A 17,261-nucleotide genomic window follows, 5' to 3' on the forward strand; every position below is an offset into this window, starting at 1 on the left:
CATTTTCAGTTAAATTATCTCCAGTAGTCAAGCAAACACCAGAGAACTCCATAAGAGCAGAAAAGCCAAACTTCCTTCTAACTCCATTTGCAGCTAGTCATGAAAGCAGAAATAAAAATATCGTGAGAACACCTGGTGTGCCTGTAGGAAAGGCTTTTGGCCCCATAACCCCAGTTCACTCCAGAGCCAGACAACTCCTTCCTTCCATTTTTGATCTCTTCTGCACCTGTCCTGCCTGAGCCCTGAGCCTCAGCAGAGTCCCTGCCAGGAGCCACCACCACCCTCCTCTGTGCCACCTGGGCCACCTGCACAGCACTTTCAGCTCTCTCTTACCCCGAGTCTTTTCTCCCCAGCATTATTAAAACTCAGCGAGTTGAAACAATTAACTGTCAAAAGTTGATTTTCCAAGCCCTGTAGACAGAAATGTACATAAATTTATTCATCAAATGTTTGATCATTTAGTTTGCATTCAGACAAAAGAAATCAATTTGGCCAGTGATTTCTTAAGCCTCCAAGTAATTTTCTATTCCAATGATACCTGAAGGAATTACAAAGAACCAAAGTTTCTTTCAATAGAAAATTCTTGGTAAGAGTATATAAGATTTATTAACCAAGAAGTACAACCTATGTGCTTTGCAAAGGATGAAAACAGGTCCAGAGCTGAGGTTTACTTTAACTATTTAGGGGAAAACTTGAAGAAAGAGTTGAGAGTAGTTACTGTATGTGTAGCTTCTGTTAAGAGCTGAAGTTTTACAATGTACAGAAAACCACAAATCAGTCCTGGGTAGTGGTGGGGCAGTTGTGTGGATTCCTGAGCTGCTTAGAATGCCTCCCTGCAGCTGTATTTCATAAGCCATATTCTCTGCTGTTTTGATAATTAATGAAGTGATCAGGACAGGAAGAAATTAGAGTGCTTTAAAATTTTACTATTTCATAAAATCACAGAAGTGGTTATGAAAGAGACACTAAATCTGGCAGGAAACACCTGCAAGATGTGAGCAGTGCCCAGGCTGGCACCAGAGCCCATGCCAGGCTCTGGCTGAGCTGCTGGGCTGAGCACAGCACAGGGGGAGCCCAGGAGGATTTATGGGATCTCAGACCTGGTCAGGCTGAGCCCAGGCAGGAGCAGGGGCACACGCAGGGACAGAGCCCCTGAGCTCCTGGCACAGACCAGGAGTGTTACTGAGCAACCTGAAACCTGCACTGCCAAACTAGGGACAAACCAAAGGCCTGGTTACAGCCCTGAAGATCTGAGACCCCCTGAGTAAATACATAATTAAGTGGGGTGTTTAGAAGACATGTTTAATTAGGCCCCCAGCCCCTCCTCAACCCCCCTTCCCCAATTATGTACCATTTCCCCCAGAGATACACAGCTCTGTTAATTATGTAAATAAGTCATGCACTATTCCCTGAAAGAATTATTTTTCTGTGAAATACTGTTCATCTATTATCAATAAAAATAAACACAAGACATATGATTTGTCATTAAAAATACTTTTTAAAAGCTCGATGATTTTTACTGTTTTTACTGACTGAAAATACATGAGAACTGAAGTAAAATAACTCACAACTGGAGTCATGTTTCTTCTGTATCTCAGATGGTCAGCCAAGCATTAAACTAGATAACATATACAGAGCTATAGAGAATAAACTTTATATGCAAACTATTGATACCATAACAGAGTAATAGAAACAATGGTGTTAAAATTAATAGAGAGAGATTATACTCAACAAAATGCACATTCAATTCCTTTGGACTGTAAAGAAGGTCTTTTGATTTGAAGATCACATCTGAGATATTTCATATGAGACCCTGCAAATCACAACTGAGTGACCCTGAGGTGTTTCTTTAACCTCTCAAACCGACAGGCAGAGTGCAACCTGCTTCCAGTGGAACAAACACCTGCTAAAAGTATCTGACTTCAAAAGGTGGAAATCAAGATGTGCATTATAGACACCTACAATTAACACAGTAAAGATTAGCTTGGATTACCAAAGAGGGAAGGGAAAATGCTGAAGCATCTCAAGTTTCTGAGTGAATTATAACAGATTTCTCTTAATAAAGAAGTATTTGACTTTTACTTCCCCTATACATGACATGAGAGCTCATTTAAATGTTTGCCCAACTGAAATTTTGTGGCACAAGAACAACAAACCCAGAGTTTAGAAAAAAGGCCTCTTGGTGCTGTCAGCTTGAAAGTGCTGCTGTCACTCATTAATGAGGCCAGGAATCCTGAAAACCTGAGTTAGCACTAATTGCCACATGCTAATAAATATAAAATCACAAAGAGGAGCTTTTGCATGTGAACTTCATGGTCTGAAGGTTACCATTTCCCAAATATTCCAGATACTCCTAGAAACGTCAGTGGAATTATGGATCTGACTTTCCACTTCAGGAACACCTAACAGAATATGAAATTCTTCCATCACGATGGTAATGAAGCTCAAACTCCATCCTCCCACAGGAGATTCCACAAACAAATCCAGTAGAAAACAGATCTGTGGAGTATTTATACTTGTTTTGGAACAATATGACAATGATCCATCACATCAGTGTTTATATTTCAGTTTTTAGAGTTGATGAAAAAGAAAAATACCTGACAATGTGGAGTTCAGGGAAGACATTTATCCCCCAGACTGAGCAATATCAGCTCCATCTCCTGACCCCCACAGCCTGCCAGGTTTGCAGCCAATCTCCTCCCTGTGTCACACAAATCAGCACTTGTGCAGAAATACATGGATTAGTGCTTCTTTTTGCCTTGGATACTACCTGCTGATACTTCAGTTTTCCACCCTCAGAACAGACCATGGCTGCTCCCTCTCTCAGTAGAGCACTAGGACAAAGACATGACCCATGGAATATTCAGCAAGTGCTGTGATGTGGACAGACAGAACACATCTGTCTGTCATCTGTCAAAGTTTTGGGTTTTTTTAGATGCCAAATAATCAATCATTTATACAAAGGTAACACTAGAGGGATGTGCCAGGACTCTGTCACAACCAAGGTGCACCTCGCTGACCTGCTGGAGGAGGAAACAGCAAGGGAGAGAAGCAAGGGAGAGAAGCCTCATTCTCAGTCCAGAATGTTGCAATGGAAACAGCAGAAATGGCTCTGCTGGACCTCAAACTACATTTGCTTGTTTCTAGATTAGCACTGATGGCCACTCCAGAGTCCAAGTGGAGCCTGCACAAGTCAAGCCCAGGAGCAGTGCCTGGCACAGCCCAGGAGCAGTGTCTGGCACCCTGGCACAGCCCAGGAGCAGTGTCTGGTACCCTGGCACAGCCCAGGAGCAGTGTCTGGTACCCTGGCACAGCCCAGGAGCAGTGCCTGGCACCCTGGCACAGCCCAGGAGCAGTATCTGGCACAGCCCAGGAGCAGTGTCTGGCACCCTGGCACAGCCCAGGAGCAGGGCCTGGTACCCTGGCACAGCCCAGGAGCAGTGCCTGGCACAGCCCAGGAGCAGGGCCTGGTACCCTGGCACAGCCCAGGAGCAGTGCCTGGCACCCTGGCACAGCCCAGGAGCAGGGCCTGGCACCCTGGCACAGCCCAGGAGCAGTGTCTGGTACCCTGGCACAGCCCAGGAGCAGGGCCTGGCACCCCTGGCACCTGGCAGAGCCCCCCATTCTCACCTTGCCGTCGAATTTGGAGTACTCATTGAAGGGGTTGTTGAGCTGCAGTGGGCACTGCTCCAGTCTCACAGAGAGGATGGACTGCTTCCCAGAACATGGGGATTTCACCCTAAAATTCTTCTTTTCAAACAGTGAGCTCAGCTCCTCCGCTGCAGGTCAGAAAAGAGATTAGAGGCACAGTATGAGGAGATGTACAGAGGCTGCTGCTCACCATACAGAGATAACATCGTAAGAGGGAGCACAAAATCAAATAAATAAACCTACAAACACTTCAGCAGGGCAGGATCTACCACCACTCTTTCATAGCCCAAAGACATGAAACCATTAAGAAGCCTGAGTGGTGCTTCTGTTTAAGCTAAGAAAAAGGTGAGTTTTTCCTGCACAGAGAACAGACCTGATCAGCGTGAGACCCAGGACAACAATGAGGAGAATGGCACATTCCTGGCCCCTCTGCTTGCCTCCCTCTCCTGAAGGAGCAGGGGGCACGAAGGGAAGGGGCTGCAGGCACAGGAGCAGCAGAGCTGGCACGGAGCCTGCAGCACGTGGCAGCCCTGCCCTGCAGTGCCACCCTGCCAGCTGCAGCTGGCACCAGCCCAGCACAGGGCCAGCTCTGCACATGCCCCTTCTCCTGGGGCACTGGACATGGCCTCCCCTCATCAAAATGTCCAGCCTGAAACCACCATTCCACATCAACAGTCTGAACAATAAAAACAAAAAAGCTTTCTGAAAACAAAGGGGATCCGAGTCCAGGTCTTTGTGTGGTCTGTGAAGGCTCATAAAAGCCTTTTTATGTGAAGAAAGTGTACAGCTGAACTTTCAACAACAGCTCAACTTCCAGTTTACTTTAAAAAACTCCAGAAAATAGGACTTGTTATGTCACAAGGCCACTGTGACATCAGGACAGGGTCTGGGTGTGTCAGCACATCAGCTCCAAGGGCTCTCATCTGCAGGGAGCTGTGACTGGAGCTGGCCAAGGCTTCCCACAGCTGCTCCAGGGACCAGAGCCCCAGGCTCCATCCATCACTGCCCAGAGCCCAGCCCAGCTCTCCTGCCCTCGGGCCCCCACAGCTCACAGAGCCACCTCTTGCTTCCCCAGGGAAATGGAACTGCTCCCAAGAGGGAATGACCTGGCACTTGATCTGCAGGGACTTGGTTCATTTCTTGGAGTGCAAAATTAAAACCTGTCAAATGATAACTAGTCAAAAGCTCCATTTATTTTTATCAGCAGATTGCCTTAAAATTCAGGCAGTTGGCAGAGGTGCTAAATACTGGCACTGAGAGATCCCCAGCGGGCTTGTGAGAGGCTGCAATTTGCCAAAAAAGCTTGATTTAATCCCTTTCAATGTGGCCACTTTAACTCCATTAGGTTGTTTGGGTTTTTTAACAAGCATTTGTACTTGATTTAAAAAAAAAAATCTAAAGCATTATATTGGAGTATTACCTTTAACTGATAATTCTTGGGCACTTGGAAAGGACACTGGGATCCAATACAATGGTTTTACTTGTACAAGTGAAAAAGCAGGTTTTTAGCTACAGCTAGTCTGTATATCTTGCATGTCAGTATGGGCTGAATGCTAGACTTTGGAAGGATTTCCTTGACACATTGCTAATTTGCATTTTCTATGCTCTGAAATGAAGGAATGTAAGATGCAAAGGTACAGAGGATATCCTGATGAAGGAATGTGAGATGCAAAGGTATAGAGGACATCCTGATGAAGGAATGTAAGATGCAAAGGTATAGAGGATATCCTGATGAAGGAATGTGAGATGCAAAGGTACAGAGGACATCCTGAAGGGTCCTCCTTCTCCTTGCTGCCGTGTTGTCCATGCCAGTAAGGGAGAAGCTCTCAGATCTCAGTGGCCAAGCAGAGAAGGAAAACCAGCTCTGCCAGCAGCCCAAGCTTGGAGCTTCTGTGGAACATTTTATTTTTTATTTAAATCTGCTCTGCAGTGGGCAGGGACTGATCCATTTGCCTGCACGTTCCTCAGAGGGGACAAGTGTGGCTGCTGGGGATGTGAGCCCAGAGTCCCCAGGAGCAGCAGGGGCTGCACAGGAACCCTCAGAGTGCAGGAGACACGGGAGGATCTGCAGCATCATCAGCCAAATGCTATAAAATACTGAGCAAAGAGGTGGAGGTTACGGTAGATTAACCTTTAAAACCTACAACTCTGCTTACAGAAGGAGAAAGGCAAAAACATTTCAGAATGCATTAACAGGGGTATCCAACACTGCTGAACACTGAATTAAGGATTAGTGTGGCTGTGCTGCTCGTGTGAGCAGCTTTGTTCACTGCTCTGAAAAGACATTAGAGTGCTGGAGAACGTTCTGCAAATGACAGCCACGGAGAGAGGAGGAATTAGGCAAAAAAAGGGAGATTACAGAGGGACCTCATTAAGATATACACAAATTTTGAAAGAAGCAGGCATGACAGACCATACAAAGGTTTGAATGTCTGTCAAATACAACAGAAATAGAAACTAGCTTGAGCTCTAAAATAGGAAAATGGAGACAGATTTGTAATTTCATATATTACAATTTAAACGATGTAGAACATCCAGTCACAAATACTTAATTATATAATTAACACAAATAGAATTTAGTATTTTTTGAGAAATCAGTGATAATAGTTTTACCAAGGAAGGCGAGATAAGCCAAGCCAGTATTTATTATGCTTGCACTTAAGTAGATCTTACATATATCCTTTATTTCTTAGGATTTGCACCTTATCTAAAGAAGTAGCTACAAAAATACTCTGCACAAGTAAACTACAAAATCCTCCATGGCACCCAGTGGCCAAACACTGCTGGAAGTGGCTGGGAGGTGCCCTGGAGACCCTGGTGCTGCAGAGACCTGGGCAGAGCCACTGCTGTCCCCAGTGTGCCACAGTGCCCTGCCCAGGCCCCTCTGAGCCCTGAGGGGACAGACACAGCCACCCGATCTGGGGATGTTTGGGGAATTTGGGGATTTTTCGGGAATTTGGGGGATTTTTTGGGAATTTTGGTATTTTTCAGGAATGGATTTGGGCCAGGGATGCCTTGGGGGTGCAGAGCCCACCCCATAACCCATAACCCAAAGTGGCTGCCCAACACTGCTCTGCTCTGCTCCGTTAACCCCTGAGTGCCCTGGCCAGGGCTGGCACCTGGGACAGCACAAGGAATTGGCATTTCCTCTGTGCTGAAAACTCTGGGGGGAAATTGCAAACTGCAGATGTTGTAACCATCACAGGCAGGAATAAAAACAGTAGGAAAAGAAGAGATATTTTATTTTACCTGAGCAAGAAGTATTTCTGTCTTTCCACTGAACGTTTTTGCATTTTATTTGATTTTGTCTCTCTTTCCGCAGACGTTCTAGTCTCTGAGCTTGAAAAGAAATATTACAACTATAAGTTTGTCAATGAAAGTTTACTATAAACAAAGACATAATTAACTACCTTTATATGAATAAAGATGTTTTATACTGCATATGTAGGGGGAAAAGTCATAAAATTTTAAAGGTGGCACCCCTGAAAAGCAAATACCAACAAAAACATGAAAATGTTCTTGATTTATAATTGAAATTAGAGGATATAAAACATTAATAGAGATCATAAAGATAGTATTAACATGGAAGAGAATAATAAAATGTGAAAACTTCTGTGATTAATATGACATTTCATTATATAAATCATTAATAACGGTCTTAAAGGAATTTTAATGCACAAATGAACTGAAGTGAATATTACATTACAGGAATAAAATTACTGTTATGAATTACTCTACCCGTTTCAAAAATTAAAGATAAATGAACTCAGACTAGACTATTAAAGTTTTAAATATAAAATCCTTTATCTAAAAATCATGAAAATTATAAAATGTCAAAGCGATATAAATTAGCACAGCTTTTTCTTCAGTAGGCTGAAACAGTTTATAGGTAGTAAAATAAATGATTTGTATCTTCACAACATTAGTCAAATCCTAAAATGAATATAATATTTCTTTACATATATTTTGACTCCATCTTCAAAATATGGTTGGGAAAAAAAGCCCCAAATAGTTCTGATACCAAAGAACTTTCAGCCCAGGGTACCAGACAACTTAAATCACCTTTTCTGTTAACTGTAGGACTTCCTTGGGGAAAAAACGTGATGGGAGGCACCCAAGACAATGACCCCAAGAAACCACGGATGTTGTCCACTCAAAGTAAGCAGATTAGACTGGGAAGTAGAACTAACAGTGCTGATGCCCAAAGGAAACAATTTGCTGGACATATTAGCAATTTTGATGTATTGAGATAATTCATTAACTAAAATGGGTTTGTAGAAGAGATTCTAAAATGCTAAATTACTCTGACAGTTTTTGGATACAAGTGGAGTTCCCTGAGCCTTTCCAGCAATTAAAAAACATTAATAAATATTTTCTGTCCCTTCTGTTATTATTCTTTTACATTTAGATCTTTGAACTGAATTGTGGACAAGGAAGTGATTTTTTTTTTTCCCCATAAAAACTGTCAATGAGAGAACTGATAAAAAATATTCCTTTGAAGTTTAACAGCTGAAGCAAGCAGTTTAAGGTACAAGCACAAATGGGGACTTTGATAAGTATCTCGCATTAACACACAATGCTAGAACCTGAATACCTCTAGGTAGTTTCCTCTTAATGAAATAAGAAAAATATCCCTTCTCATAAGTTTAAATATTGGGAAAACACTGTTGTAGCATAGATATTTTATTCTGAAAGAAAAGCTCCACTAGTTACTGGCCACACTGTAACTCAAAGTTACCTTCCAAAGCCCTTTCTTTCAAATGAGCTATCAGAAAATATAAATAAATAATATTTTAGTATAATAAAATATAATCTGTTAGATGAACAGGTAAACAAAGGAATTTGGAGTACTCAAACAAAGGATTAAGGAAAAACCATAGACTAGAATCAAGATAATGCACGTTTTTATCTGTTTGATATTTCCATCCCCTGTCCAAACAAACATCCAAGAGCACAGTCAGCCCCTCCCCTGAGCCCATGCTGTTCCTCCACCTCGAGCTGATCAGAAATGACCATTTCACTGTGGGACTGTGCCACAGCAGAGCCAAACCAGGGGAATGGCCAGCACCTGCTAGAAATGTGAATTATGGAGGGGTCGCTGTCACAGGCAGCCAGCGACTGTTTTGGGTGTGAAAAACCAAAAGTTTGGTGGCTGCCCAAAGGCAGCTGTGGTTTCATTAATGGTCAGCCCTGGGCTGAGCCTCAGTGTCCTGGCTTTTCTGGAACCTCTCACAAATTCCTTCTGGTAAAAGGCATTTCAGTATCTCCATGCACACACATTTTCCTGGTGAAGCAGAGCACAGAGGTGCGTTCTGGGCTCTAGGTGGTGTTATAATACCTGCAGAAATCATTTAAAAAAATATACAGACACAGAAAAAAGAGGTCAGTACTGACCACTGCACACCAACCTTCTCGCCTGTATTTTACCTTACAGAACTCCTGCTCATAATATTCCTCAGGTCTAAGCAGAAGTCTGGGTGTCCCCTGTATGAAACACCACATGGGAGAGCTTTCTGCCAGCCATGACAAAAGGAGTGTATTTTGTAAAGGTGTTCACCCTTAAACTTCCTAATCTGGTACCTTAAACCCTAGCTCAAGGTTTTTCTCAGAAATAAAACTTTAAGAGACAAAATACAGACAAATCATTCCCTTTGTTGGCTCACATCAAACTTCAATCCTCTCTTTTATAACAAATACATTTGATGCCTCACTAGGCAATTTTTTTTCTCAGAAAATAACTATCCTGTTCAAAAGTTAACACCCCTCCAGACAGTAACAATAGAGATATCAAAGACTGTTCATGTACTTTAGATTTAGATTTGATGTCTCCACAATTTGAATTTTTTTATATATATAAAACTGACTACCTCAATGTTCTGCTGTACAGGAATAGGTAAAACAGCAATTAAGGCTCAGTTGACAGCACACTAAAGTAACTGAATCATTACATATCCCTCTCTGAAAGGGCCTGAGCCCTCCAAAGGGAGTCTGACAGACACCAGGCCAGTCCTGCTCTGGTCTGTCCAGCCAGCCAGGCTCAGTGCAGGCCCAGGGAGGCTGGGGCTGAGCTGCTGCAGACCCCACGCACCTGTGTTCGACCGGCGCCTGATCCCAAAGTCCCAGCTTGAGGTAATGTCCACGGATTGGGAGTAGACGTAGCCCTGAGTGTCCCCATTGCTGCCCTGGGGCTCTGCCCCGCTGTCCCCACAGGCTGAGGAGGGGTTGAACTTCTCCAGGTCCACGTCGTGGTCGATCAGGACCATCTCGCACATCCCCGTGTCATCGCTGGTCACGTGCGACTGCCGGATGTGGGCCAGGATGATGGTGGGGTTGTCCAGGAAAGCCATCCTGTCACAAGGCACCACCTCACTGTACTATCTCCTCTCCATCTTGCTTCACGGGCACACGTACCTGGAAATAACACACGGAGCATTTCAGCAACAAACACAAAAAGCTCAAACCCCCATCCCCAATGGTCACTGCTTGGGATGCACAAACCCCGACTGACTCAGGGCAGGCTGTTTAACTCTGCTCCACTTCACTTGTGCCACACTGGCTGCTGAGATCCACTGAAGGAACAGGGGGTTTGGAGGACAGCTTGAAGCCTGAGTCCCAGGACAGCAGGACACGAGAGATACCTACAGACAGGTCCCAGTACTGCACAACACGTGGCTGCTGTAAGGCAAAACACCCCACAGGGCTGCACACAGGAGGATGCCAGGAGAATCCAGAGCAGAAACATCTGCCTATTCCAGCTAATCCATTTACAAAACCAACAGGGTTTTGGATTTCTTTTCACCCATCACAACTGTGTTTCTGTTTTGCTTCTGCATCTACACACCAACTTTTTGAGTGCCTTATTACAGACTCTCTTCAGGTTTTGTATTTCCAGGAAAAGCTTTAAACATGAAGAGATTAGTGTCTCAGGGCAGAATATTGAACATCTGCTGCTGCATGGTGCTTCACACAGGGCAACTGCTGTAACACAGAAAGCTCTGTGACCAAATACCACACGCCTGAGCTCTGAAGCACTTTAAAAACAGTAATTGCCACTTACCTAAGATATTTCATTCAGAGCACTCAAGTGGCCTTTTGAAACAAAGTAGAGGGCAAAACGGAAAAGGAAAAAACCCCAAACCACAAAACCCAAACCACGCTCACATTGTTATCTGATTTCTCTGTAGCTGTGGCTTTGTAGTGATGCCAATCTAATTCAAGCCCGGGCTGACTCTGAAAGGGGCAGCTCCATGCCTTGCCTGACCTGCTCCAGGAATTCCACCATCTCCCAAAGCTGGCAGTGGGGCTGTGGGCTGAGCTGGATCAAAAAATTACCTGCTGAAAATAACCTAAAAAGGAAAAAAAATAAAATTATTCCTGTTCATGCAGCAAGTCCATCAGTGAGCAGCAGCAGGAGCCGTGGGGACACCTCCACCTGAGGGGGCTCGGTCTGAGCTCACACACAGGGCAAGACTACGTGTAAATTCCAGGAGTTTGAAATCCCCACCGCTTTTCTAACCAGAGGAAATCACTTTATAGAGCTGCATGTGGTGTTTGGGATTTTGAACTCAGAAACACCAGCAATCTCCTGTCCTTGCTGCTTGCAAAACGGCTGCTTAAATCACACAAAGCCACTTCCCATGAAAATCTGCTAGAGGCAGCAGGCCTTCCTCTCCTGGGATATTTTAACAGAGGGAAGGGACAGAAAGGACCAGCCAGGCTTGCTCCAGAACCAGTCCCCATAAATTCTGCTATTAGTGAAATTCACTCCAGCAGGACCCTTGGAGACACTCAAAGCCCAACTGGACACAGCCTGGAGCTTTGCTGGCCATGCCTGGAGGTGGGAGTTTGGGTGGGATCTCCAGAGGCTCCAGAGCACCACAACTCCACACTCTGTTTTAATTTTCTGACTCTTTCCATCCAAGTAAGCAGGGCTGCTCCTGAGGGAGTTGTCACTGTCCTCCAAGGGAGAGGCCACAAGGCAAATGTCCCACCCAAAGGACTGATGTGTCCAGGGCTCTGACCCTGCACCAGCGTGACCAGCACAGTGGGGCCTGAAAAACACAGACACAACCAAGTACAGCTTATGGACATGGCAAAACACATGTTGAGAATGTTCTTTAAATTGAATTATTCCTACTCACTGATTAGGAAAAGCCTGTGTACCTGCAATTGGCAAAAACTTGTTTAAATAAGCAACAGCCCCAGGCGTCGGAAAGGTCTGCAAACTCCCAATCAAAAATTACTGCTGCCCCATCAATGTGTCATATAAATGTTGGCATGTTAATTGTGTATTTATAAGATTGTTAATGGTTAGTTAATTTACCTCCCACACTATTATTGTACTTGAAATGATTTAATGTCTGCTGAGGGAGTTAACAACATGTAACAGCAGATGCGAGTTTTACCTTTCTACCCTGCACCCCGACTTCTGCCATTAACAGTGGCGTGCTAAATCAGCCAAGCTTCTTCCCAACTGTACATCTGCAACTGCCTCTCCCATAGGCCTGAACGCTGGGAAACTGCTGGAAATTCTACACAAGTTTTACACAAAAGTATTTTTATTTCCTCCTCTTCAGAATTTTCAAAAAGGTGCATTAAAGCTAATTTATCAACACATTAATGCTAACTGGAAACTCTCTGAACAGTTAATACCCTTCAAAAAACAACAAAAAAAGAGAGATCAGACCCCAAATTCAGTTCATGTTTTGATGCCACATTTAGTAGCTGTAGTCTCCAGAATTCTAACCGGTTCTCCTGTTGATAAAGGCACAGACCCACTCTGAGGAACAGTGACTTCCAGTGAGAGACAAGAACTCAAAGAAGCAAAGTTCAGTTTTGCAAACCTTTACCCAAACACCTTGAAGGTTCCAGAAAAATCACAGACCCAAAATCAATATCTAGATCTGTTGAGATCTGCCAGCACACCCCTTCTGCACTCCTACACCCACACACCATCACATCCTCATGGAGGAGCCAAATTTAACAGAATTCAGGGACCTTCTAAGCATCAGCATCTTATACATTCTTTCATCATAAACAAAAAATAAATGTTCTTCTAATACTTGTGCTATACAAATAATATTCTACCATTGAATAAAGCACTTTGCTGGCAGCTGTCAAACATACTCTGTGCAAACACTAAAACTGGAGAGAGCAATGTGAAATCTCCGTTAGAGTTTGGCATTTCTGTACAACAGGATACAGAGGCTGGGATTTAATGATGTACTGACTGGCAAACACTGTGATCAGCACACAGGTGGACAGGGATCTTCACGTTCTCCTGATCTGCATTATTCACCTATGTAAACTGTCTGCACACTGTCTGACCAACAGCCAGGGACAAATGCTCCCTCTGCCCTTCCTGGCCCCGCTGCTGTGATTCTGCCCTGCCCTGGGAGCGCAGCCCCCGTCAGCCTGGTGCAGGCACAGAACATCCCCAAAATGTCAAACTGCAGCATCAGGAGGCCGAACACCCTGCAGGATTCACGGGCACTCTGTGGCAGCAGCAGACAGCTGCATCTCCGTGCACTATTTCTCTCAGCAGTATTGCTCCTGCAGCTCCCCACGGCTATATTTATGGCAGGGATGGGCTCTCCCAGCCAGGCAAGCAGGGCTTTATGCAGATCAGGCTCATTCATAACCCCTGCACAACGAGGAACGCTAACAAACGACTCCGCTGCCAGGAGGTGACACAAAGGTCTTGGAAAAGGATCTGCAGCCATGCAGGCTGTACCTTAAACACACAGCTGAACACAGCTGAATTTCAGGAGGCAACTTCATCATCACAACATGTGAACTGTTCTTGTGACCCTCCTGCTTGCTCAATGCACTGCAATTATTTAATAAAGATTTCTGGCTTGCCTGTTCCCCCACCAACGCCCCACACGGGGACCATATCTGCATGTTAACCTACACGAGGTGACAACGAGATAGAGAGCACGGGTGAGATTAGGGGAAGGACAAGCTGAAGCTGATGGCTGCCATCCTCCCATCCATCCGTGGTGTCAGGCAGACAGCAGCAGGCACAGCTGGAGCCAGCCCCGTGCTGGACGCAGCGACTGGGGGGACTGCAGCCGTGTGCCAGCCCTGCTCACTGCCGGCTGCAGGGGGAACGTTTGACCTTGAGCGTGAAAAATGCTGAGAGCAGCTCTCCTCACCTGGGGAAAAGGCAGCGATTTCAGAATGGATTTCCCGGGTTTGTTAAACGAGCGCAGTGGAATCTGACACAACGCCTCGCTGTCACTGCCCAGCACAGGGTGCCTGTCCCTGTCACTGCCCCACCCTGCAGAGAGCCAGGGCAGCCGGGTCTCACCTGCACAGCTGGTGGGGCAGGGCCCCTCTGTGCCACCCGCTGCCCCGGCCCTGCTCCCTCCTGCAGCTCCTGACACATTTTCCAGCAGAACTATGGATTTCTCTTGGTGAGGTGACATCAGAGCCAGCAGGCACTTTCACACCCTGTGCCTGTCCCTGAAAGGCTGTGGGCTCCAGGTCAGACCCCTCCAGCTCCACCAAAAGCCCTGTGGTGCCACCAGCACATCTCCAACTGAAGAACATGTCCCTAAACACGAAGGGTTGATATTTTTGCCTTTCATGCTTTGAAACACACAGACCTCTAAACAAGCTGCAAGAAGCAATAAAATCAGAGAAAGCTGTCAGCAACTAAAAATGTTCTGCTGCAGGAAAGAGCTACAACTTTGAAGTTCCACCAATTTTAATGGAATGGCTTTAAGAGTCCTCCAGTTCAAATGGCTAAAAGCAGTTCCAAATTCCCCACAAAACTCTCCAATTCCTGCAATGTATCTTCCTCTCCAAATTATAAAAGTAAGAAGTAGGGGGAAAAAAACCTTCTTTCCTCATGTTCTGCAAAGCTGTAGCTTGTTTTGGTTTTTTGTTTGTTTGTTTTAATATTGTTTAAATTGACTATCCTCTTTAAGAAAGTAATTAACAATTAAAGCCCTATTCAAAGTAAACAAAAGTATTCCAAAGACACAACTCGTGGAAGGTACAATTTGGATCCAAGACAATTGCTAACAAACTCAAAACACAGCAAGCTGGAAAAATTGTATAGCATTGCAGGTCATGTTATCATTCAAGGGCTTCCACAGTCCCTGTACTCAAACACCTCCTCGACTGTAGCTCTTCAAAGTGATCTTTAAAAACTAATGAAAAAGATAGGCAGATTAGAATTAAAAATTGATTTTTCCCCCAGCGTCATATAAGCAGGAACAGGACGGCACGAACATACTTCAAAATTTATGATTCAGGTTCTATGAAATAATTTCCCAGTCAACTTCTGTCTGCAATTGCACAAGAAATGGTTCTGGTTATCTGCATTTGCAGCAGCTAAAATAATCAACCCCCTCAAACACAGACAGGTCCTGGGCAGGCAGGATAAAGGAAAGTGAACTGAAATATTCGAACATTCAAGTTTATGTTTCAGCAAAAGCTCAAGTGCATTTAAGACTGAATACTTATCTGCAGAAGCTGTCACTCACGCTCTGGTCCTATCATTAAAAAGAAAATAATCATTTACAGTCATATAAAGAGGCTCTCTCACAAGAGAGACTGGATTTGGGAAGTTATGATGAGCAAACACTACATTACACACAACTTCCAACAAATTATTTGTTCATTTCCAGACCTGTAAATCAATCTGGCATTAGCTCTGTATTTTTGAAGTGCTTGGAATTTGGCTATACTTTTGTTGTCACACTAATCAGGATGCAAATAACACCAATTCCAATATTTTAATTACTGAGCTTTAGAGGGGGGAGAAAATGTTGGGGTATGTATGGGAAGTATTCACTCTTCTCTTTCCTGATCTTGTCAAATCTTTATTTAATTGCAGACAAGTTGGTTCTCTGCTAACCTGAGAAATCTTGCATCAAGATTTTAAGCAAATAAATAAGTATAAAAAAATGCAGAGATTATAAATTAGAGCAGACAAATCTGTATCTAGACTCGTGCCTGCAAAGAGCATTCTATCAATATAGCGAAATGCTAATCTCCTAATTAACAACCTAATTAGGTAATTATGGCTTTGCAGAGGGATGCCTAAATGAAATATGACAACATGGTCACCTCTTTATATGGCACCTGTGGGCCTTTTCAGCTGTCACAGCCGAGAGTGCAATATCAATTTGAACAGATGACAAAGTGTTGTCATTTTTCATTCAGATATTGTGCTGAATGCTGCATCCAGCGCTCCCAGCGCCCGGCTCTGCTCCCTGACTGCGGCCAAACCCCTCTCCATTTTCAATGCCTCTGATGGAGCCGGGGTTCTCCTGCTGTCTGCAGGGTTCCCTGCCTCACAGCACAGCTGCAGGGCCACCCTGGGCTGACCCCCAGCCCGGAACCCCCCGACCCAAATTCACAGCAGGCGTGGGGGAGAATCACCGTGCAGAAACAACAGCTGAGTTCATGACTGAGGCTGAATTGCTGCTGCCTTTAAAATAGCAAAACAAAACCAGAGGGCCTTGTAAATAACGCATAGCATTCATTTCACTTTTATTCCTGCTGAACACTCTTTTCCAGGGGAAGGTGAAGCTGATGGACTTTTGCACAGAAAGCTGGGAAGGAACACTTTCAACAAAGCTGCTTTTCCATGGAACACTTTCTGTCACTCATATGCCTAAAATGCTTTAAAGACAATTTGCTGAGCTTGAACATTCCTAAAGGCCATCAACCTGTTGGAGCGGGTCTGGAGGAGGCCACGAAAACGTGCAGAGGGATGGAGCACCTCTGCTATGAGGAGGGCTGGGAGAATGGGAATTGCTCAGCCTGGAGAAGAGAGGGCCAGGAGTGACCTAATGCAGCCTTCAGCACCTGAAGGGAGTTGACAGGAAAGATGGAGAGACACCACACACAGGGAATAGCTTCCACTGCCAGAGGGCAGGGATGGATGGGATACCAAACCACTCTGGGATTCTGTGATAAATAAAATATCTTGTTGTAGAGTGGAGAATGAAAGCACAGTGCCCAAATATCAGACTAGAGCTGCTATTTTCACAATTCTCAGCGTGATATTCAAGAGCCTAAAAAACCTAATAAATTTCATAAACATCAATACAAGGTTGAATCTCAAAAATAACTGAATGAGGAAGCCTCACCATGTTACCTTTTTGCCTGTTTGCTACTGAGAAGTTTGGGTTTTACACACACAGAGGTCCCCAGGCTGACAGAAGCTGCCTTGCCTGGAGCCAGCACAGAGCCTGGGGACACGAAGCAGGTCCAGGCAGCTCAGGGCCCTCAGCACAGCCACTGCACAGCTCTGCAGCAGCACCACCGAGGGTCTGGCACGGCCTTAAACAGCAGCACCTGCCACAACAAACACTTTGCTCCTTGTCAGTTTCTTTAGGTTGTTGCCATTCCACTTTCGAGTGCACGTAAATATTTTTATTGCATTAAAAACATGGTCATAATCTTATTTTTTAAATACAGCAGCATGCAAGCTGCTTTTGATGTAAGAAACACTCATGATGATCAGACCTACTTAAAAATGCCTGAGATCTTCAGCCCCTTTGGGCCTTTATGTCAAATGGAACTGGACAGATTCACATTCCTTCAGCAAAAGATGAATCCCCTGTTCTTGTGGCTTTTAATTTTGGGTC

At 44.6% G+C, this 17,261-nt stretch overlaps 1 protein-coding gene across 4 annotated transcripts in view; it reads right to left on the bottom strand.

Moving 5' to 3' along the window:
* Positions 1–17,261, bottom strand: part of MAPKAP1 (MAPK associated protein 1) — a 79,632-nt gene that overhangs the window by 60,263 nt on the left and 2,108 nt on the right. For 2 of the 4 annotated variants that reach the window (XM_071453860.1, XM_071453856.1), the window contains exons 2-5: positions 10,813–10,997; positions 9,740–10,062; positions 6,901–6,990; positions 3,631–3,779 (exon numbers count right to left, since the gene is read on the bottom strand). In XM_071453860.1, the coding sequence (XP_071309961.1) occupies positions 3,631–3,779; positions 6,901–6,990; positions 9,740–9,998 (498 nt within the window). In that variant the 5' untranslated portion in view covers positions 9,999–10,062; positions 10,813–10,997. The remainder of the gene's footprint in view (positions 1–3,630; positions 3,780–6,900; positions 6,991–9,739; positions 10,063–10,812; positions 10,998–17,261) is intronic. The other 2 variants (XM_071453857.1, XM_071453859.1) reach the window with 2 other exon arrangements.

The sequence above is a fragment of the Agelaius tricolor genome, unplaced genomic scaffold, assembly GCF_023055355.1.
Source record: "Agelaius tricolor isolate 1412-34295 unplaced genomic scaffold, bAgeTri1.0.p SCAF_38, whole genome shotgun sequence".
NCBI lineage: Eukaryota > Metazoa > Chordata > Aves > Passeriformes > Icteridae > Agelaius > Agelaius tricolor.